Source organism: Lonchura striata, chromosome 1 (assembly GCF_046129695.1).
Source record: "Lonchura striata isolate bLonStr1 chromosome 1, bLonStr1.mat, whole genome shotgun sequence".
NCBI lineage: Eukaryota > Metazoa > Chordata > Aves > Passeriformes > Estrildidae > Lonchura > Lonchura striata.
In genome coordinates this window covers 47,141,753-47,164,390 of record NC_134603.1, presented here as the reverse complement: position 1 = coordinate 47,164,390, position 22,638 = coordinate 47,141,753, and the positions used below count along the sequence as shown (strand labels likewise).

The following is a 22,638-nucleotide window of genomic DNA, read 5'->3' as shown; positions in this document are numbered from 1 at the left end:
AGACTTTGTGGACATAAACAAACAAATGGATACAGTTTATTATTTGAAGCACAGCAAGACTGAAGACTGGCTATGGTATTCCTAAGTAGAATACACATAGACAAAACCCTCCCCTCTAACCAATAGATTCAGAGACAGATATTTTGTAAGGGGGGATGGAAATATCCATATCTCAGCAGTAGCATTAAAATCACCTTTGCACATTTTATATGTTCATTTGTTTGTTTGCTGGTGAGTTGTTTGATTGGTAGTGCTTTGGAGGTTTAGAAGGTTTCCATGATGGGGTTTTCAGGCTGTGTTTTTGTTTTGGCTTTGATTGTTTTGTTTGTTTTTTTTTATAATACAGGAGATGAATGTTACAAATCCACCTCTGCAAAGCAATAAGGCATGTGCCTAATCTTTGTGAAGAAAGGCAGGTTTAAACTCATGCTTAAATAGCTGGATGAATTATAGCCAAAGCATGTAAATTAATTCTGCTTGTTCCATTCAGTCTATTCTAGAACAGGTATTCTGTATTAACCAAGCTAACGAAGAGGTCTGTCAAGAGGGATTTCAACATTTTTCCCTACAGTGTGCTGACATCTAGTGGCCTCAAATCTCCATGGTCAAAATATGAACTAATTTTTCATCCAAGCCTTTCTTAGATAAAAACAACCTCTTCAACATCAGCGACTGGTTCTTGTCCTCTATTTTCTTTAATGTCTTCCCAGGTTTTGAAAAGATGAAAGTATCTTTTCCAAGCTGGGAAAAAAAAGATTCAGCTTCTTCAATTTCATTATTTGAAGCAGAAGTAATTCTTAGTGTACACAAGCTGAACTATAAAAGGATATTACTGATGGTTGTATTCTTCTAGACTGTTTTGTAATGACAAAATATGCATAAACAATACAAATTTGATTTTATATATCTATATCTATATCTATATCTATATCTATATCTATCTATATCATCTATATCTATATCTATATCAGTAACTGCCAGCAAAGCAAGGTTTAGACCCTGATCCTGTCTCTGCCAAAGTCAATGACAGCTTTTACAATACCCTCAGTTTATTGCAGCTATAAAATAGGAAACTGAATTCTGTTTTCATTTGCGACCTCAGTTATATTTCCATGGTGACGTAATCATTTGTATGGACATGAAAACAGAACACAGCCTAGTTTTTTTGTCATACAGGATTTCATTCCAAGTGAGGAAATTCAATTTTTCAAGCCAACTGTTTGAATCTCAAACAGAAAGTTCATCAGTTGCCATGTGCTAATACAGAATCACTGAGAAAAAGTTACATTAGAAGGGGTCTGGCAGTCATTTAGTCAAAACTCTCTCAGTCGCAGAGTCAAGTCATATTACTCAGGTCATCGCCCAGGAAGGTTTTTAGTATCTCCTGAGATGAGGATCCAATGATTGTTATGGGCATACATCTTCTACATGATACCATTTTGCACAATGAAAAAGATGAAGCATTACATATTGCAGAATGGATCCACCTGAGCAGAGTACAGCATGACAACTCTTCTGAATTCTGCTCTTACACTCAGCTCAAGCAGATGATCTTTGTCTACAAAGCACCATTTAATTTGGAGTTTTATTGTTAACATCAGTTAGGAAAAGGTGAATGATCCAAATTTATGCAACACAGCTCTCAGAAAAAGGCAAATCACATCTGCAGACTTCATAGCCCTGAGGGTTTTGAGGAAGATTGTGTCAATGCTCTTAACTAACATTACCAAGCTTTTCCTTACAATACTAAGAAACAATGCAGGGAAGAGTTATGGACAAATGTTTGGATAAGACATCCTTATTGTTTTCACTATGGGCTTTTTGGTTGTCTTATCAAGGTTAAATTGAATTCACTTTATATAAGTAGTCAGTTTAAGTGTGTCATTGAACACCCATTTAACTAAAATGTGAGTTCTCTTCTACATCTCTGACGCAGAACATACACACCCCCATACACATCAAACTCTACTTTAGCCAGTTAATAGCATTCATGACCAACTTAAATATGTTGTAATCCAGCTGCAGCAGATAAGTGTTTGGCAGATACCAAAAACCCCACAGTACCTTGAACACAAGTTTATCTCCACCCAGCCCAGCTTCCAGGAGATGTGAAGCAGAAGTCCACCCACCAATGTTTGCCACCTGAAATAGAATGACACAAGGAAATAATATGTGAGGCCTAGGGAGTATGTGCAGATAACACAATAAGTAGCAAGGAATGCACACTGACTTCATTTACACTTTAAAATAAGTTATCATCTTTCTTCTTCCTTAAACTAGTGGTTTTCAGAGAGGTGTTCCATGTTTCTTGGGTGAAAATCCTTGAATATCTAGCACAGTTCAATCAGAGATATTGTATTATAATGTTAAATGATATTAACATCCATAACAGGTATATAACTGAGTTTGTTTATTACTCCCATTCATTGCAATGCATTTAAGAATTATTTAAAATCTTTCTCACACACACACAAATAAACAAATATTCACTCTATGCAGTACTAATGCATAGTGGTAAATATTCAATGCTACTATCACAGCTCACTTCACTGTTTTTTGGATGAAAAGCATGTGAGAGCTTAAAAGCTAGGTTTCCCTGACATTTGCAGCAGGTTTGACTATGCTCTATCCAAGCCAGTGGCGAAATCTCATCCAATTTCATTGTAAAAAATTTCCTCTTGTAAGGACAGAAGTTTGTGACAGTTTCAGATGCTGAGGACTATGCAGTATGGTCTTAGATTTTACAAGGAACAAAACCAAGGACAATGAACAGTAACAGCATGAACTGAGAATTACATTCTTTTCCTCTTCTCTCATCTGTCACAGGTCTAAATGAAAGTGTACCTGAGAACCTAAAAAAAATTCAAGGAAAGGTCACTTTTAAAAGACAGAACTTATGGAAAAAAATATTAAGATGCTGAAATGCATTGCCAGATAATAGGAAAAGGAAATAACTATGGTAACACAGATGCAATAAGGCAGTTGCTTGTCATTGAAATACACTTTTCTGTTGATTTACCATGTCTATTTTACACAAATTACTCAAAACCCTTTCCCCATATGATAAAAGCCTTGTGCAAGAGACAGTCCCTCTGTGTGTGCCAAAACTGAAGAAAGCATTCACTGCATATCTAATCAAGCTGAATACATTCAAAGTAAGTGGAGATTCCCAAGGCAATTATTCCTAGGGTTGATTGTAGTACTGGAACTGCAAGTCAGGAAAAAATGTAAGCCATGCTAAGCAGCAGAAAAGGAAGTAAAGCTATCCAGTGTCTGCAAGTTTTAATACCGTCTCAAAAATGGGGTAGACTTGGCTCTAAGAGGCCAGATTTTCACTAAATGTCTCATCAACAGCATTGATGGAATATCTGGACATTTATCAAAACATTAAATTTCTCATTACAGTCATTAAGATATGGTAGTGACTCGTGATGCAGACTTACAACCAAGGCTAAGCATGAAAAGAAGGAACATAGTATTTGTGAATGCCTAAAGATGGGTTTAAGGTTGGTTTTCTCTAGCACAGCAAAAGAATGCATCATAAATACACATTTTCCTCTCTTCCAAAGAAAAGAAGTTGTACTGTAAGTGCTACTTTTCTATGCTGAAGCTTAGGATTTTAAGGAAAATGATAAATTATGGACTCCATATATCTCAATTACATCATCTCCATGATGTTTAAAAATTAGCCAAGACACATTAATGAATATTGAATTTATTAAGGCTTCATGAAACATGTTCTCTAGACAGCAAAAGCCAGTAAGGACAAGAAGTAGTAAAGTTAGTTTCAGCAAGAAACAGCAAGATGTTAAAGTCATTTTTCAAACACAATTCTTAAAACCATACTTACCCTTGAAAAAGGGTAGGGTAGGTAAACTGCAGGACAGACAGAACATACTGGAAAACAAACAGTAAATTAATGGATGTCAAACACCTACAGTTCATAATATTAACAAACAATCACAAGCAACAAAACATTGGGCTGCTCTATGATCTCTGAAATGCTTGACAGGCCTCAATCTTGATGAACAGCATCTGGGCTAAGTTCCACTTGAGCTCATCAGAAAAACTGTTGGCTCTCAGGAACTTAATGCTGTCCAGGGAGCTCCTGCTTTTTAACAAACAGCCTTGGAGATTAATTTTTCTTGCCTCTATAAGAACCCAAGTGGAACAACATTTTTGTTATTGAACTTTCAAAGAAAGTTACCAACCTGCATTGAGGCCAGGAAGAAAAATCACTTTGTCTAAACCAAACTCTTTTGTGACCCTATAAACAGCAGTCTTGAGTGAGACCCTTTAAGCTCTTCTGGAGCAGAATGCAACCAGCAACCTCTCTCTGAGTGGGACACTTAGAAGATCTCTGAAGGACGATGATAGATCCTGGGCTGATACCATCCACTCCTCAAGACTCAATGTTTTTCTCATGAAGAAGATGTAACAATATCCAAATTGAGTACTTCACTGAATTTGAGGGGAATTTTTCCTGGGTATACCTTGTACAAGTCCCTTTAGGTCTGAGTGTGTGTGAATGTGGATATGCCATAGCAAATTCATTATGAATATTGCTCTCTTTGATTCTTCAGCGCATTAGGTTTATAAGTAAGATAGTGAGTCACTGTCATGCCTATATTAAGTTATGTATGAATCTTTTGTTAAATTGTTTAAATTAAGCTTTTGATTAAGAGCGGCTATGTTTAATTGCTGTTATAACCTTTAGACTAAACCATTCATCAAATCTGGGGTTAAACTTGGCAAGTGGGTCCACTATGAATGCTGTGACTCAGTGTGTCTTATTCCCTTTCCTGTTCTTACTTCCATGCAGATAAATTTTGGTTGATTGATTTTTAGATTGATTGATTTTAGTTTTATTTTTAGTCTGCTTTAACCATCTAATAATGATGTCATAGATGTAATGGTGTAGTAATGCAATAATGACATAACGATGTAATAATGTAGTATTGATGGCAGTAGAGTGAACATCACCAACAAACTTTATTATGATTTCACTTTAATATTAGATCTGCTTTTGCCCATCCCTTTTCTGGTGATTCTCCGAGTGACTTAAACCACTCACTTGCGGCACTTCCCATGCCAGAACTGCTGGATACTGCCTCAGCCACGGTGGAAAGTAACAAGCACTAAAGTACATGAGGCATGGAGTGGACACACTGAACAATGGAAAAGGCTGTCATCTGAATTGCACTTTCATTTTCTGAACACAGTCCATACTTCACACTGAATGGAAAAGGATTGACAGGAACAAAATGCCATAAGCACCAGTCAATTAAAATAATACCATACCAATGAAGCAAATCTTTGGCAGAACCAAGAGCAATAGTCTAAACATAATTGTCTTCTTATGGCTAATGTATCTTACAGACTTAACATTCTGCTTACACACTGTTTTGTGTAGAATTTTAAGCAGTCCATAAAGCCCATCAGAGATGTAATACATGCAGGTAAAAAGCAAAATCTGTGTCATTGCTTTAGCCTCCTTTGTCTGGGCCTGTACGTATGGGTGTCAATGTCTCTTCACACTAAATATGTATATATGCAAATGTGAGGCACAAATACATGCTTTCCAGGTCTAACAACTTCCCATGATGAAGTATATAAATATCACTTCTGCAAAGGAGAAGAATGATTGAAGCTTCCTCAGAGAAAATGAAAGGTACCTGCTGTTCCTTCCAGGAGCCAGCAGAAGCTGTCAAGGGCAAAAGGAGAAGCTGAGAAGTTTGCTCTTTCAGCAAAGAGCAAACTCTGCTGAACACCTTGCAAGGTCCAGTTTTTAGGTTTGTGGGGTGTCACTAAAAAGCTGGCGTCAGTATAGAGAGACAAAGCATGTTGATTCACAACAGGTCTTTTTACACATACACCTGTCAGAACTGCCATGTGCATTTTAAATCAGGATGATCTACTCACACATGTCTGTACTCCTGCTTGCATTTGCACGCCACCTTCAACAACTGAAAGGTCTATATTCTGGTTATTTTTAACTTTATTACACTAAAAACTACATGAAGGTAAAATGGAGGCCTTATGTCAATGTCCCCATGACCTCCTCTCAAGCATAGTTAAGCCATGATGCAACCTGGCAGCTCTTTTAGCCCCCTTCCATTAAACTAATCACAGCTACCAGCAGTCTGTCAAATCAAGTGCATTATTTCTCCCTACAACTTTGCTTCATGTCTGGACTTCAGTCTTCTTCTGAGCATCCTTAATGGCAAGTCTATCCTGAAACAGAAACCACTAGCCAATGCCTAGAAAAGATTTCATTTTCACCTCTGAAATGCTGATTTTCTCTAATCCTCCCTCAGAATATTTATACCCTGATTGCTTCACCAATATTTTTTTTCTTTCAGAAATCTGCACCAGAAATACAGACACACACTCTGACAAATAGGATAGCACAGAGCAGTTAATCTATCTACTCCTCCTAGAGTGAAAAAAATACTTTCAAGCTTATGCTTAAATTATACAATTTTATTCACAATGTGGCCATCTTCAGCCTACTTCTTACGCTTAGACACTTCAGCAACACTAATATGAAATTGTTACACAGTGGAAAAAAAAAATTCTTGTCCTTAATTTGTCGGTTAATTAAGTTGTCAATGGAAGTTAATATTTGTTTAACTTCTGAAACAATACTTTGAATATTTCACACTTGGAAAGTTGATATCACTGTTCCAGTTAACAGTTAACTGCATTCTTTTGGGAATGAATGCAGCTGCCAGACACCCGATAATGAAATATATACAGCATCAGCGATACTTTCAGTGCAGCAGAACTTCTGGCTCTATAACACTTCATTCATTGGAATGATGTGATGCCAACCTCCTCGCTCTCCTAAACAAGACTGTAATGGGACTTATCTGACGTGGAAGGGTAAAGCTGTCACACACTGAGCAAAACGAAACCGGCACCCTATCCACAGTTTCGGAAGCACACTGGGATGGGCGGCGGGCTGGAGTGCCACGGACTTTTTCACTCGCGGGGCAGCCTCGTCCGGGAGGGGCTGGTCCTGCGGCTGTCCCTGAGCAGGGCAGGGAGAGCTCAGGGCACCGTCTCTCCTCCTTCTCCTGGATCCCTGCACTTCCCTCGCGCCCCGCTCCCGCAGCCGCGGACCGGCAGCCAGCGCCCCCGCACCTCCCTGCGTCCCGCCCGGCCCGCCCGAGACCGGGGCGGCCCCGCGCCCGCGCTCACCTTGTTGGTGAAGCTGGAGGCCAGGTAGAAGAGGCAGAAGGCGAGGCCGCCCGCCGGCCTCTTCAAATACATCCGTCAGCGCGGGCGCGGAGCGCGGCGGGCGGGGGCGGCCATCGGCCGGGCCGCGGACACGTCGCTCCGCGGGCGCCGCCCCCGCGGGGCCGCTGCTGCCGCCCGGCGGCCGCGCCGCGCCCCGCCGGCCGGAGCGGCCGGAGCGCCGCAGCCCGGGCACCGCGCGGCCCCGGCGGCAGCGGCCAAACGCGGCCGGCCGGGCAGGGAGGACATTGTCCCCTCTCCTCTGCCCTTGTGAGACGCCCCTGGAGTGCTGCGTCCAGCTCCGAGGCACTCGGCACGGGGAAGACCTGTAGAAGCAAGTGCAGAGGAGGGACGCAAAGATCATCAGGGGGCTGGAGCACGGCTCCTGGGGAGTCAGGCTGAGGGAGTTCGGGATGTTCAGTCCGGAGGGACCTTACACCAGCTTTTAGTGCTTAAAGGGGACCTGCAAGAGAGCTGCAAAGGGACTTTTTACATGGGAATGTGGCGGAGGGGGGGGGGGGGGGGGGGAGGGGAGAATAGCTTTAAACTGAAAGAGGGCGAATTTAGACTAGATGTAAGGAAGATGTTTTTTACGGTGAGTGTGGTGAGATGCTAGAACTGGTTGTGGATACACCATCCTTAGAAGCGGTCAAAGCCAGACTGGACCTGATCTAGCTAAAGACGTTTAGCAGGATGCCCTGCCTTGGAATGTGGTCAAGCAACTTCATCAATGCCCTATTTACAAGGCTATCAGTCCAGTGGTGGACTGAGAGAAGGCATCAAGATGGTTTTGGTGTTGAATTATGACAACACTAGACTGACACATCAACCCAAATTAATATCCTGACAGTGAGGTAAAGATTTAGCAGACAAGGTGCTTAGCTGACTTGGAGATATATGACTGGTAGTCAGTCACTGCACACTATAAAAGTCCAGTCCATTTTCTTATGGTTGGGTTCTTCAAACATATCCCTTCTTGAAGTGTGTATGAAGATTCCTCCTTTGGGTTGGGACACCCAAAAATTACTCCTTAAGGCTGAGTGAGTGAAAAAGATTTTGCCCATGGTCATTGACATGGGTGAAAGACATCCTTCTCTGCTTTAAAAACTATTTCTTTTTTGCTAGTTTTAATAGAATTGCTTTAATATAGTTGCTTTGATAGAGTGCACTGTGCCATCCTATTCTAGTAGTTTTATCTTCTATAGTGTGTAGTAAATAATTCTGAGTAAGATCTCTTTGTCTAATAATTTACCATAATGAATCATTTTTATATAAATAGATCTGGTTTTCCATAATTTATCCTACAGGACAAAGCTGTACAAAGGTTCAATCACACCTCTATAATTTCTTAAACTTAAATCACCAACAGTCTGAGGCTAAGATTGGATCCAGCTGCACCTTGGCTCTTCTCTGAGAAGGAATTTAGAAAGCAAGGGAGTCCTGTCTGCACATCATGGCTCAATGGGAGGGATCTCTACTAAGTTTTGTCTGAAGACCCCACTCACACTCATGAGAAGAAGCCCCTGCTTATTGCAGGGGGGCTGGACTAGATGGCTAAATTGAATGGCCCCTTCCTACCTTCTATGATTCTATGATTCACTGGTGACGTGTGAACCGTAAATATCCCAGGCAGGTCAGAAGCAGTGAAAGACACGCCCTGTCAGGTCATGGTTACTGGGTGATCTTTTATTACGGCCTAGGTAAGCCTTGTTTTTCCCAGTCCTGGATTTAGCAAGGCCCTATCTTTGCAGTTCTTACCTTGACTTTGCTCAGGTAACACAAAGTATGGGGCTCTCTCTGTACATGTACACCCTCTTTTTAGAGGACAGAGCAAAGCAGCATAAGTAAGGAATTGTTTATGAGCATGGCTTAAACTAGGGAGGGAGGGAGGCACTAAGTGGTCAAATCCAGGCCGTAAGATGAGCCTGTCTAACCTGCTGCATTTAGCCTCAAAAGACAAGGTCAACAGAGTGCAACAGCTGAACAGCTGACCAAGATAAATTCAAGTGTTTTGGTGAATCAGACATCATCCTATCTGGTTTGTAAGGTGGTGGTCCAACAAAGACATTCGATTTCCAGTGCTGAAATGTTTGGTCCATCCAGGTTCATGGAGATCACTGATAAGACACTGTAATGGATGTGTTAGAGATGTCAGGGATACAGAATTTCCACTGTGCATCTGTTTATGTACAAAGTGAGAGCACCTGAGAGCACTTGTTTATGTACAAATGTGAAATGTGTATTTGGCAAACAAAGGCACACTTTGCATTGTGCCACAAATTCAGCCTGTAAAGCTTTAAAAAAGAGTAAGTAAAGTTCATGGATATCTACAAAGACTAATATAAGTATGCAGTAAGAGTACTTTTGACATTTTATTACAGTGGGCTATCACTTTCATGCAAAATATTACAGTGATATGTCTGAGCTTTTTGCAGTATTTCTTAGTAGAAGTGGGACATATATATCATCTTGGGCAATGATATATTTTCTTACAGCCAAATACAGAGGCAGGTATGAATTCTTGTACACCACTTACACTGAGGGATTAAGAATGAAGAGGTAAATTTCTATAAATTTCTTAACACAATTCAGTTCAAAGCTTGATCTATTCACATGAGAGGTCATGGGATCATGTCCTAATCAGGAAATATTTAAGAGACTAAAATAGAAAACTTATTTTTGAAAACTAAAAGCTTAATAACAAGACATAGGAATATATAGTTACTGTTCGTGTCTTTCTGAATCAAAACCTACCAAAACCCATTTTCTTAATCAGTGCTTGTACAGCTGTGCAAGAATAATGATTTTAACCAGGGCAGCAGGACATTGCTTTGATATTCTGCTCATATATAAAACTGTTAATTTTAGACCAAGAAGATAGAAGGGATCATGCAGTAATCTTCATATGCCAAAAGGCAGTTGCAAAGGGAACAAAATAATCTCTTTTCACCAGGGTGAAAAGTGCAGAGAGGGTAAGAAACATGCTGGTACTGTGTCACCAGACAAAGCCACTCTTGCCAGCATTTAGCAGTGCTGTGTGTCATTGACCTGACAATCTTAAAGGTCTTTTACAACCTAAATAATTCTATGATCCTAAAATGCCTTCGTGGCACAAGCCTGTGTCATGCCTGCAGGTTGTGTGTTACAACCTAGGTCCCTACCCTCTTCCAAATGGTATGTCTTTTAGCTGGGAACTTTCTGTTGTAGTGAACTCTGGAACCAACTGTCTTAGGAGATCATAACGTGTTACGTCATTGCAGGTTGCTAAGGACAAATAAGAGGAACTTTGGCCAACAAAGCTGATTCTTGCATGGCTGAGAACTGATATGAGTGGCCTTACTGGGCCTGCCTGGCAGTACAGGCTTTGCTAGATGTAAAACAGGGAACTTACTCTGAGCAGGCTGGGGGATTCCTTACCACAGAATCCCTTACCACTTCTGCCCTTGCAGAAGTGCAGCTTTCCTAGGCTGGTTTTCAGATTATCAACAGTGACAGCGCATTTGTCTGACTGCAGACAGATACCTTCAACAGATGGTGATAAACCAGCCAGAGGAGATTTCTAGGTATTGCTTCCTTCCTTTACGGAAACTTGCCCAAGTAGACCTAATATGTCATAGCAAAACTATAATTTCATTGCTGTCCTGGAAATAGGTCATTTTAGTCACAATACTGTTTTCCAGATAAACATTACATATAAAATTGAGATATAAAAGGCAGCAGGTCACATACAAAGTATTTAAATTTGGATCTACAGTGACTTACAGAATTGGGATCAGATTAATTTGTTTGCTTATGGTTTGGTTAATTAGTTGTATTTTCTCCTGTTCCCTCAGTTACTTCCTGAAATAAAAACAAATGCTAAGTATTTCATTTCACATAGTCAATTAGGTTGGAAAAGACCTCTGAGACTGAGTCCAATCTATGACCAAACACCAAGTGGACTAGAGCATGGCAATGAGTGCCACATCCAGTCTTTCCTTAAACACCTCCAGGAACGGTGACTTCATCACCTCCCTGGGCAGTTCACTCCAATCTAATCGCCCTGTCGGTGAAGAAACTCTTCCTAATGTCCAATCTAAACCTCCCCTGGCGCAGCTTAACGCTATGTCCACTGGTCCTGTTACTTGTTGTCTGGGAGAAGATGCCGACCCCAGCTGCTCACACCCTCCGTTCAAGTGGTTGTAGAGAGCCATAAGGTCACCCCTGAGCCAACTTTTCTCCAGGCTAAAGACCCCCAGCCCCTCAGCCGCTCTTTATCAGACTTGTGCTCCAGGCCCTTCACAGTTCCGTTACCCTTCTCTGGATTCCATCCATTTGTTTTGCCGCTGGTTTACTGTTTGGTTTGGTTGGTTGTTTTTGTTTTTTTTTTTTTTCCCTCCCACCCTTGGTTCCCTTGGTTACTTCCCGAGATAAAAAACCAGCGTCAGCTATTAAATTTCTCCCTTTCGCAGCCCGGCGCTGCCCCTCAGCCGCCGGGCAGGGGCGGCCGGGCGCGGCTCCGCACGGGGCTCCGCCGGCGCGGCGCGGCCGCCCGGTGACATCACCGGAAAGGCGGGCCAGCCCCGGCCAATGGGCCGCCTGCCGGCCGCGGGGACCCGCGGAGGACCCGGAAGGCTCCGCAGTCGCGGAGAGACGCCGCTCCTGCCGCCCGCCGCTGCGTGCCCGATGGACGCGGTGGGAGTCGCTGCCGCCGCGCCCGACGCCGGGCCGGGCCCCGCCTGGCAGAGCAAGGTGAGCGCAGTGCCGGCGCCGCGGGGCCGCGCCCGACGCTGCCCGCGCTCCGGGAGCTGGACGACGAGGAGGAGGAGGAGGAGGAGGATCGCTGGGGCCGTGGGGAGGGCGCTCGAGGTGGTGCCGGCACCACCAGGGTGGCGGTCACTCGGCAGAGCGACCCCAGCGCGGTTTGCTGCTGCCGGCAATGAGCTCCCTGGTGGAGAGAGCTGTTGTGCCAGCCCGGTAACTGAGTTGCTTCCCTCCGAGGGAGTTGGAGCCGGGTGAGCTCGGTTATCCTGGCGGTAGGCAGCGAGTCCCGGCTTGCTTGGATTTGCCGTTCCCCAGCCCCCGCCTCCCGAGCGAGCTGTTGTATCCCTGTGCGGCTTTGAGATGCCATGTTTTACGGTGGCTGACCTTTCAGCGCTCTGGGAGCGGGGGAGGAAGCAGTGCGTAAGCCATTGCTGTTGGGCATTCCAAGAGAAGTTTACATAGGTTGTGTGTCTGTTTGTTTGCAAACCTCTTGGGGAAACTTTACCCCTGTCTCCAGAGGGTACCGACACTGACAAACTGACTTTTTTTCCTTCATTAGTAAGTGACTATCAACAATTTTTCAACGCCGGTTCTCCCGATTGAGTTTATGAAACTACTCTTTGAGTAGTTCCCCAAGTATCTATAGAAGAGCCCTTACAGGATTACATGAGCTTATTTTGGAGCCAGCGATAGCTAATAATCCTGATTATTGTGTTGCCGCTGCACAAGTCTTGCTGACTTGAATAAAATGTTTATTTACAGTGTCCGTGGGGAGCCCCTAGCACAACATCAATATCATGTTCTCTTGCTGATGTAATGAGTGAAGAGCTGGCAAAAGAATTGCAACTGGAAGAAGAAAATGCTGCTTTTCCTGAAGTGGTTGCGTAAGTTTAAGTCCTGGAGTAGTGATCTCCATAGTTGTGATGCCATCTTCTCTCTTGTGCATTTTCTTACAATGTGCTCAGTGCATAGCAGTATAGTAAATGATTTGCCCATTCCCCCTAACTCTGCTTCCTCAGATTTTCTTCAGTGAAGATGGCTTCCTCAGCTAAAAGTCTTCCTTAGATTCTCTTCCCTGATGCTCTTCCTTCCTTATTGATGTTTTCTTTGTATTTTCTGGGGGTGTTAACACAGTCTGTAAGCTGTATTTAGAGAAATGTTTTTTTCCTACTTTTTTAGGAACTCTTTTCAACAATATACAATGTTATTTTGAGAACTGTCAGGTATATCACCTGTATCTTCCCACTACCTGAAAGCTCTAAACAAAGGCTAAGAGATTACTAGTTCTAAAATTCTACAATTTTTGACTATCTTTCCTGTGAAGCAGAACAAGGCAACAATATTTGGGATGCTTTAAACATATAAATAAGTATACACGTGCATACACCTGTATGCCTTCTTTTTTTTTTTTTCCTGAAGAACATCTTAAAAATAGAGCTTAATGCTTCTTGCAGAATGGTAAACAAGCAAAAGTTTAAGTAAAATTTACATTGTTAATGAGTGGCAAAGAGAAATGAAGTAATGATCTATTAATATTTTGTGTTGGCTTGGAGAGGAGGCAGACAGCTGAGATCCATTCCTTTCTGTCAGCTCTGCATGAAGTCTGTTGTATAGAGTGGGAAAGCAGTATAAAGCAGTGTTTCTGCTTAGATTGTTGTGTTTAGTTTTTTTAAAATTCCTATTTTTATCTAATGTAGCGCTGCTGAAGGACCATTTATTACAGGAGAAAATATTGACACTTCTAGTGATCTAATGCTAGCTCAGATGCTGCAGATGGAATTTGACAGGGAATATGATGCGCAGCTTCGGCGTGAAGAGAAGAAGATCAATGGAGATAGCAAAGGTACCTTCATCAGAATATTTTTGCTTTGGAGCTGTTTTTGGCACTTACCTTAAATTGACAGAGCTGTGAGGAAGTAGCAAATCCCTAATAATCACAGACATGCTTATTTGTTTTGTTTTTCAAGTTTCCATATCCTTTGAAAATTATCGGAAGGTGCATCCCTATGACAGTGACAGCTCAGAGGATGAGGTTGATTGGCAGGATACCCGTCATGATCCATATAGAGCAGGTATGGGACAGCTTTAAACAATAGAATTTCTTCAGCCAATAGACCTGAGAGTATGACAGAGTTAAATTAGGTCTTGTTTTAATGTAAGGAGAGACACCAGCTACATTTAAAATCAGGTCACTTCAATGGGAGGTGTCAGCAGGAGGTTGGGTGGGTAACTTCAGGCTTCTGTCTGCCAGTGTATTAGCTTCAGTGGCTGAATCTGGCAAAATAACCAGCGTACATGGGAAGTACTGTGGGATGTGCTCATCTGTCATCCACGTTTGGATGAAATAGTTACATATCTTCTGCACATGTTGTAGCATGCCAGAAATGGGTCTGACACCCCATAGAAGACTGAGAAGTTGTAACATAGCCAAAGGAGCTGTCACGCTTAGGATAGAGGAAGACTGTATTAAGATCATATAATTGAAGTAATTTACTCTGTTTTATAAATAAAATTATATTACTTTTGTGGATGTTGTGGGATTTCTGTAAGCATTGGTTATGTTTGTTTAGGTGTAAAGTTTGATTTCTTTTTCTCACTGCGGGCAGATAAACCTACTACTACACCAAGAAGGGGTTTCATAGGAAAAGGAAAAGACATTACTACGAAACATGATGAAGTGGTATGTGGAAGAAAAAACACTGCTCGCATGGAAAATGTAAGTGAAAACTTAAGGAAACTTATTTTGTGTGTAAAACTGGAATGCTGCAATTCAGCCAAAGAGCTAATGCTTGTCCACCAGTACTGCTGGGTAGGGGGCTGACTTCTGTTTTTTCCCTGTTGGATGATAGCAATGCACTCTTTGCTTTATTGGTTATTCACATTGGCAGTTTGAGTTTTGTGGGTTTTCTCTTTAAAAGTAGTTTGTTATTGAGCAATTCAAGAATGTGCACAGAACTCTCTTGGGAAAACAAAACTATCAGCAAGTCTGTCACACAAGCAAATAAAACACAAAAGCTATTTTTGAAAAGCACAGATGTTGTGCAATCTCTCTTCTAATTAATTTTTTCTGGTAAGCCAAGTAACTTATTTTCAGTCAATTCCTTGACTTACAGCTTTTCAGTTTGTTTATCTGTAGTACATACCTTTAATCTTTTTTAAAGTAACTGGTGCAACTTCTGTAAATAAGGTAATGCTGCAAGTACTACTTTTGCAGGATGTTAGGTAATCTCATATCAATTTGGGCAGAACTTTGAGTTCTGAGTTTAAAGCAGTGGGTTTTTTAAGCATAGTGACAACATTGCACAAAGTGGGTTTCACATAGGTCCAAATCTATCCCAAGTTTTTCCAAATCAGAATGAGAAATTTGTTTGTGCCAACTTTTGGCATCTGCTAGTAACAATGCTTAAATTTCTATTATTTCTGCTCATAGTTTGCACCTGAATTCCAAGTTGGGGATGGAATTGGAATGGACTTAAAGCTGTCAAATCAAGTCTTCAATGCCTTAAAACAGCATGCATACTCTGAGGAACGTCGAAGTGCAAGGCTCCATGAGAAGAAGGAGCACTCCACTGCTGTATGTTTTTAATCAAGTCTCTCGATCTACTCCTCATCTTGTGTAATAGCTAAACGCTGCTGGGAAACTTCTTGCAACATTCCATTTTTAGTAAAACAGCTAAGCAACATTATGTTAATGTTGCTGAAAGAAATAATATCAGCTAGCTCCTATTAGAAAAAGGCTATTTGAGCTACATTACTGTGAAAAATATGTTGAAGTAAGAGCAAGCAGCTACTGTTTTTTTGTCTTTGTCTTTCTAAACTTGTCTCTTAATCTGCTATGTTGAATAAACTGCCTGGAAGTTATTTATAGAAACATTCAGAGGACTAATCCCCTGCAGTTGAACCATATGGCTCCAAATATCTGTCTTCATAACAAGGTTCAGGAGGATGAGGTGACCAACTGGCATAATAATTTAGAAGTTTACTTGGTAGACTGTATGGCTGAGTTTTAAGTAGGGCCTCTGGTAATTCCTGATGTGGACTTGTTCAAATTTGTGTGTTTTGCTTTGCTTTATTGTTACTTATATCAAAGAAATATAATGCTTAGGATATTGTGATTCATGATTTGTAAAGGCTTCTTGAAAACACTGTAGAAAGTGCTGTCGAGCCACAGTCTATATGTGCAATTAGTAAGATATTCTATGTGCTGCACAGCTGATGAGATACTAAGATTATTAAATCAATCCTGGAGCAGATTTGCTTTGCTTCAAATGTTTATTTTGGTTTGGCTTTTTTTTCTCCCCTTTGTCAGTTGAGATAAATTTTATTAATACATTATTATTTCCACTTAGTTGAATTCTTGTGGTATATAAATATTCTAAACTCATTATAAAGCAAAGAATTGCTTTATTGAATTGAGTATTCATGTCTTGCTTATTAATCCTATTCATTTCTTGTAGGAGAAAGCAGTGGATCCTAAAACACGTTTACTTCTGTACAAGATGGTCAATTCTGGGATGCTGGAGACCATCACAGGCTGCATCAGCACGGGAAAAGAATCTGTTGTTTTTCATGCCTATGGAGGAAAGTGAGTATATTGTTTGTTACTGATGATTGTTTTAAGTATGAGAGATGATTTAAAAAGCAGAAAACACAAAAATATTTAAACATCTGCACCTTTTTTATTTCTGAGACTTAAAGGCTGTATTCGCGTATACGCAGATAATAATAAAATCTGAAAACCAAATTATACCAATCATAAAGTAAAAGAATCCCTGCTTTCCTCCTTGGAAGTTACTAATGAATGGGGACAGATCCACCATGCCTTTCTGTGGAAAAATATATACTCCTTTTATAGAAAAGAAATCTTCAGATTTTTGAGAGATTCTTTGCACCAACCTGCCCTAGACCACAGAGCTGTCGTGAGGATCTTGGGCTACCTGAAGGATGTCTTTCCATAGAGATTGCTCTATTGCCAGCTCTATATTTGCAGCTCAGTAGAGGTGCTGTTTGTTACTTTCAGGTTATCTTGAGAGTAGTGTTGAGATGCTGCTCACTTCTTGAATCCTTCCTGCCATACTGGAAGGATTAGGGTACATTATGGCAACTGCATTGTGTTTAACTGAGTTTAAACCAGTGATGGTTGAGAAAGAACTAATGAAACTCAAATACAGATAATATATTTAGAGATGTCAAGAGAGAAAGTTTGAACTGGGGAGAAAGATGTGTCTTAACAAATTGGGAGAGGTAACCTATTTGATAAGCAACTTAGAATCAAAATGCCAAAACCTGAACATTCATATGTAAGTTTAATCATAGAATTGTTATAATCTTAATTTGGCTTCTAAATGTGATAGAAAACTAGATCCTCTCTTATATGAAAAATTGCTGTATATTGCAATATATGAAGCCCAAACCCATGCATTTGCTTGTAAATATGTGAATAGTTATCTTTGTTATGTATTTGTCTTTTCCCATGAGCAGTGCAACTGAAGATAAAGTTATTCCTCCAGAATGTGCCATCAAAGTGTTTAAAACAACTCTTAATGAATTCAAGAACCGTGACAAATACATTAAGGATGACTACAGGTTTAAAGACCGCTTCAGTAAACTGAATCCACGAAAAATTATTCGTATGTGGGCTGAGAAAGAAATGCATAACTTAACAAGGTAAAGAAAAAAAAAGGAAGTGTAGTTGCCAAATGCCTGTCAGTTTCCTGTTCTCTGTTTAAGGAAGATACTCTCTGTCTGGGTATTTGACTTTTAGGCCAAAATAATATACAGCCTGGTACAGATTGAATAAGCCTCTGGTTTTCTTTATAATTTTATAAGCTGTGTCATCACCTTCAGTGATTTTGCAGCAGAATTTACAGGCTCATGAAGTTAACAGGTTCTAGTTGTAAAAGTGATTAGTATTTAGTGAGCATTTTTAGATTCACTTATAACTTCAGAATCTGAATTTTCCTGTGTAAAATACTGTAAAATTTATATAATTATTCAGTTTTCAGTTCTCTCAAATACTTTGTTTACTCTGGATCAGATTTTTCACGGAAGTCTCAGATTGCAAATGAGGTAGCAGGAACTAGAACTTTGGGGACTTTCAAGCTTTTGTTCTGTTTTTCTTAATCAGTATCTATTTTCTGATCCACAGGATGCAAAATGCAGGAATTCCTTGTCCTCAAGTGGTTATCCTTAAGAAACATGTATTGGTTATGTCTTTCATTGGCCAGGATCAAGTCCCAGCTCCTAAACTAAAAGATGTAACACTTAGTAGTGAAGATATGAAAAAGGCCTACTATCAGATTCTTAACGTAAGATGATGCTGATTTCTCCTCCAGTTCTGGGTTGTATTTTCTTTTAAGGGAATAGGTGTAAGGACAAATGAGTACTTATTTACTTTTCATTATGCTTACATAATTTTCAAGGTACGAAGTCCAAAGTCTTATTTTGCTGCTGTTTAATGCGTGACATAGAATCAGTAAGAAATTATGCGCTGGAAAAAATACAATTAAATTTAATCTTAATCTGAGTGGAAATCATACTGGAATTTGATGACAAACATATGCTTAGCAGCAGAGGAATTGTGAGCAAGTAGTCCTCCTTTTACAGAAGCAGTATGTGGTTTAGAAAATTCTCTGACGTCTTTCTGGGCTTACCAAACACTTAATTTACAATACATAAGCACTCTCCAGTGGATTGCCTGCCCCCTCTTCAGCAAACCTATAAACTGTAGAATTAATTAGAATATTGCTTGGTGGATGCTTTAATTTCCTATTATCTGCTAACTGTCTACTCACTCTTACGTTATAGATATTAAAAACCCTACCAGGCAACCAGCCCTACAGCTTGGTAACAGGAGTGGTCTAGGTCTCAAATGAATGAGACCAGTGAGCAACCCAGCTGTGTCTTAAGTGAATTTGTGTACTGGTTAGGACTCAGTCTTTACAACTATGAGACTTCCTTGCCATGTGATAGGAGTGAAAGTGACATATATTTAGAGAATATGCTTATCTGTCTCCTGCACTTGGACTACTTGGCAGAGCTGACTTGAGTTTACCAGAGTAGCTCTTCTGACTTTGCCAAAGCTAAGCTCAGTTTAGTTTGCTGGCAGTTTACCAAAACTGCAATTCCCTGGATGGAAGTATATTAAAGACTTGGGTAAAAAATATGTAAATTATGTGGGTGATTAGGGAAAGGTTGCAGTTATTTTGGCTTTTTTTTATTTTAAGTCATGCTGACAATATTTTTTTGGAGTATAGCATACTTCCTTCATTAATTTGGTTCCTTGCAGATGATGCAGCAATTATATAGGGAGTGCAACCTGGTCCATGCAGATCTGAGTGAATACAACATGCTTTGGCATGATGGGAAGGTGAGTTTGGTTTTAATTTGGTGGGGGCAGGGGGAAGTTTTATCTACTGTGAAATGCTAATACAAAGTGAATTGCTATTTCTCTGTGACTACAGGTCTGGCTCATTGATGTCAGTCAGTCTGTGGAGCCAACCCATCCTCATGGACTTGAGTTTTTGTTCAGAGACTGTAGGAATGTTTCACAGGTAGGACCTCCTTGTCTGACAATCTTCTGTTATGCTGCATGTTTTATAAGATACAAGATATTTTAGATATGTAGAAGATTACTCTTGTACATTTTCCATGCTGATAGTGTCCTTCTCTGAAAGTGAAAAAAATGTGGAAAAGTAAAATTATACCACTAGAACTTAAAACTGAAATTTCCTTCAGTTATATTTATTTGTGGGTCAACAAAAACAAAAATGTAATTTTGGGTAAATGTAGTAACTGGTGAATGTCAAAGGAATATTTTGTTCTGTGCAGTAAAGTGTTTAATGTGTGCTCTTTATATTGACTAGTTCTTCCAGAAAGGAGGCGTGGCAGAAGCACTTAACGAGCGTGAACTCTTCAACGCTGTCTCAGGTTTAAATATTACAGCTGACAATGAAGTAGACTTCCAAGCAGAGGTATAGCTTTCTCTGTCTAACAATTTAAATTTTGTTAGCTATGGTAGCTATTGCAATACCTTAACTTTCCAGATCTAGTTTGTGTGATTGCTGTGAGTAAAACTTCAGCAGTCATTCTGCATCTCTTTTTAAAACCTTGAGTATTTCAACCTAGTAGAAACATTTACAGAAACTCAGATTGACAGACCTCTCCACTCCCTTTCCTGATGTCCCTGCTCTCAAGCAGAAAAGACTTAATGTTGAATATAGTTTATTCATTTCAGCATTAAGGCAAATCTAGTGATCTGTTTTAGTTTAAAAGCTGTTGTCTTGCCTTACATACATTAAAGGTTGTACAACAAAAGGAAAGTTGGGTTAAAAATAATAATTATTCTACTGCTTACTTTTCATGGTTTAGATGTTAATTCATTTGAATTTAAAGTTTAGGCTAGCATTTTTAATTTTGAAGCTTAAAATCATGCTAATGTAAATATGGACTTAGGAATCTTTGGTCACTGTTGGCTTTTAGTTTTCAGCCTTTGGCTGGAAATCCTCAAGGCCTTCGTCCTGATAGCAGATTAAAAAAAAAAAAAAGTTGTCAAACGGTCCTTCCACTTAAAGTAAGGGTAATGTGGCAATTCTACTCTCCCTAATTACTAATGACATTGCAGTTTATGCTAGTCCAGCATGGTGTAGGTGGGAGCTGGTAATTAGGTGACTCCTAGGGCAGGTGATCAAAGCAAGAAAGAGATAAAGAGAACACAGTGCCACAGTTCCATGATCTCTGTGTCATTGGAGAAAGGCACACTTCTGTACTTTGAGGAATACAGCTGAAGTCGTAAGAAATCATACAGTCCTCCCTGCAGCTGGTGCAGTTTGGTTACATAGCTTCAGACTGTAAAGGAGTGCTGCTCATTTTAGTTACTTGTTGACAACACGTTTGAAGGTGTACCTGGCTGTATTTGAGCTGTTACTGAATCTTTGAAATAGCAACATTTTAAATACCTGCTCTGGCCTCAAAAGCTACTTTTTAATGCTGTTTAGAAGCCTTCTGCTACTGGCATAGTTTTATGATTTCAGCATGGTTTTATTTTTGACTCTCTAGATTGAAGCTTTGGAGAAGATGAATGAAGATCACGTGCAGAATCATGGAAAGAAACTGTCAACGTTTTCCAGTGATGGAGACCCACCTATATATGATGAATAGCACTGAGTTTATAGTCGCTGACAAAACAAAACACAAATTTACTGCTTCTAGCTATGCTGGTGCAGTGGTAAATGTCAACTGCCAATGTCAAGAGAGTGGTTGGCTGGAAATACCAAAATGGAAAACACAGCAAGCATATGGTGATGCCTTGGTGGTTTGATTTTTTTTTTTTTTTAATTTGTACCACACATTAGGCTGGCACTGTGAGAATGGACTGTCACTACCACTTTGAACAGACTGACAACTTCACCAATTGCCCAGTTACATTAGACTAATGTAGCTCAGATGGTCATATTTTGCATGAGTCAGAGCTTACATATCTTTTAATCTAAAAAAAATTTTTAAATCGTCTATATTGTCCAAAGTATCTAATGGGAAAGCACACTAGAAGAGTCCCTCTCCTTTTTTTCCTAATGCAACTTGGAAAACTAACTAAACACTGTTTATGGACACAATGTCTTTGATTCATCGCCACCACGGGCAAAATGAAAAGGCAAACTATGCACTGCAATCATATGAAAATGTTAATTTAGCAAAGTAATATATTTATAAATGCAAAAGTCAGGGCTTTTTTCATTTGAAGTACAGGGAATGTGGCTCTAATTATCTCTGTAAATACTATTGGGTATTACATGGGAAATATATTTGAAATCCAACCAGCAGAGGACTTCCTTGGTGACATGCCAGGAAATCCTGAGTCAACGATGTAGAATAAAAAGTCAATTCAGGAAGCTTCACTCTTAATACACAAGTGGTTCCAAGAACTTGGTGCAAGCCAAAAATAAAACTATCATAATCCTGTCTCTACCTAGAATATCAGTTTGGAGCATCAAATGTTCCTGCCCTGAAAATAATCATAGACAAATCTGAGTATTCTTTTTAAACCTGTAAGCAAAAAAAGCTTTGTTTAGAAATAATGATGACTGATACTGGTTTCCACAGTCTATTTATTCTTAATGTCAGACTTTTTATTTTTTTTTTCAGCAACTTCTAAAAATCTGATGTTTCTCTCCAAAAAACACATTTAAATATGAACTGATGTGGTGAGGTAGTTTGGAATTAAGGAATTCTAATCAACTTTTTAACTGATTTCTGGTTTCTAGTTTCTAATGCTGCTCTTCATCAAACAGAATATCGTGATGCTACATGTGACCTCACAGTGTGCTGTGAAAGTGACTTTTTAATCTCTTTTTGTTGGAAAACTGGTGGTGAAGTAAAATCTTAAGCTCTTGTGGTGGTATTCTTGCATGGTTCTTTGCATCACAGAGGCCTTCATTGATCTTTGGTGCTTCACTAGAGCAGTCTTAGGGTAGGACTACACTAATTCCTTACAACAATATAAAAATGACTGTTTGGGTTGGTACTACATGGACAGTAAACAACCTTGGTTTTGCCATTTTCATCCCAACACTTGGATTCTCTTCCTTTTTCTAAATCAGACAAATATCTTGCATTAACCCTTACTTCTGAAATAAAGGAATTTGTATCTTTGGGCTA

The 22,638-nt window shown here is 40.0% G+C and overlaps 2 protein-coding genes across 2 annotated transcripts in view; one reads left to right on the top strand and one right to left on the bottom strand.

Moving 5' to 3' along the window:
* Positions 1-7,340, bottom strand: part of SLC35D4 (solute carrier family 35 member D4) — a 54,624-nt gene extending 47,284 nt beyond the window's left edge. The window contains exons 1-3 of the mRNA XM_021551526.2: positions 7,204-7,340; positions 3,851-3,897; positions 2,065-2,142 (exon numbers count right to left, since the gene is read on the bottom strand). Of these exons, the coding sequence (XP_021407201.1) occupies positions 2,065-2,142; positions 3,851-3,897; positions 7,204-7,275 (197 nt within the window). The 5' untranslated portion in view covers positions 7,276-7,340. The remainder of the gene's footprint in view (positions 1-2,064; positions 2,143-3,850; positions 3,898-7,203) is intronic.
* A 4,476-nt stretch (positions 7,341-11,816) lies between these two features.
* Positions 11,817-22,638, top strand: RIOK3 (RIO kinase 3). Its single transcript, XM_021551528.3, has 13 exons — positions 11,817-11,970; positions 12,745-12,866; positions 13,680-13,825; positions 13,950-14,054; positions 14,589-14,698; positions 15,413-15,556; positions 16,440-16,567; positions 17,464-17,649; positions 18,131-18,290; positions 19,271-19,351; positions 19,446-19,535; positions 19,848-19,955; positions 21,040-22,638. Exons 1-13 carry the CDS (start codon positions 11,905-11,907, stop codon positions 21,139-21,141), a joined length of 1,548 nt encoding a protein of 515 aa, XP_021407203.1. The 5' UTR covers positions 11,817-11,904; the 3' UTR covers positions 21,142-22,638.

Excerpts from the sequence above, each read along its gene's own strand:
- RIOK3 (XM_021551528.3), top strand. The coding sequence starts at position 11,905 with ATGGACGCGGTGGGAGTCGCTGCCGCCGCGCCCGACGCCGGGCCGGGC. Across the intron at positions 14,699-15,412 it reads ACACTGCTCGCATGGAAAAT|TTTGCACCTGAATTCCAAGT; the intron begins GTAAGTGAAAAC and ends TTCTGCTCATAG. Across the intron at positions 19,352-19,445 it reads TGCTTTGGCATGATGGGAAG|GTCTGGCTCATTGATGTCAG; the intron begins GTGAGTTTGGTT and ends CTGTGACTACAG.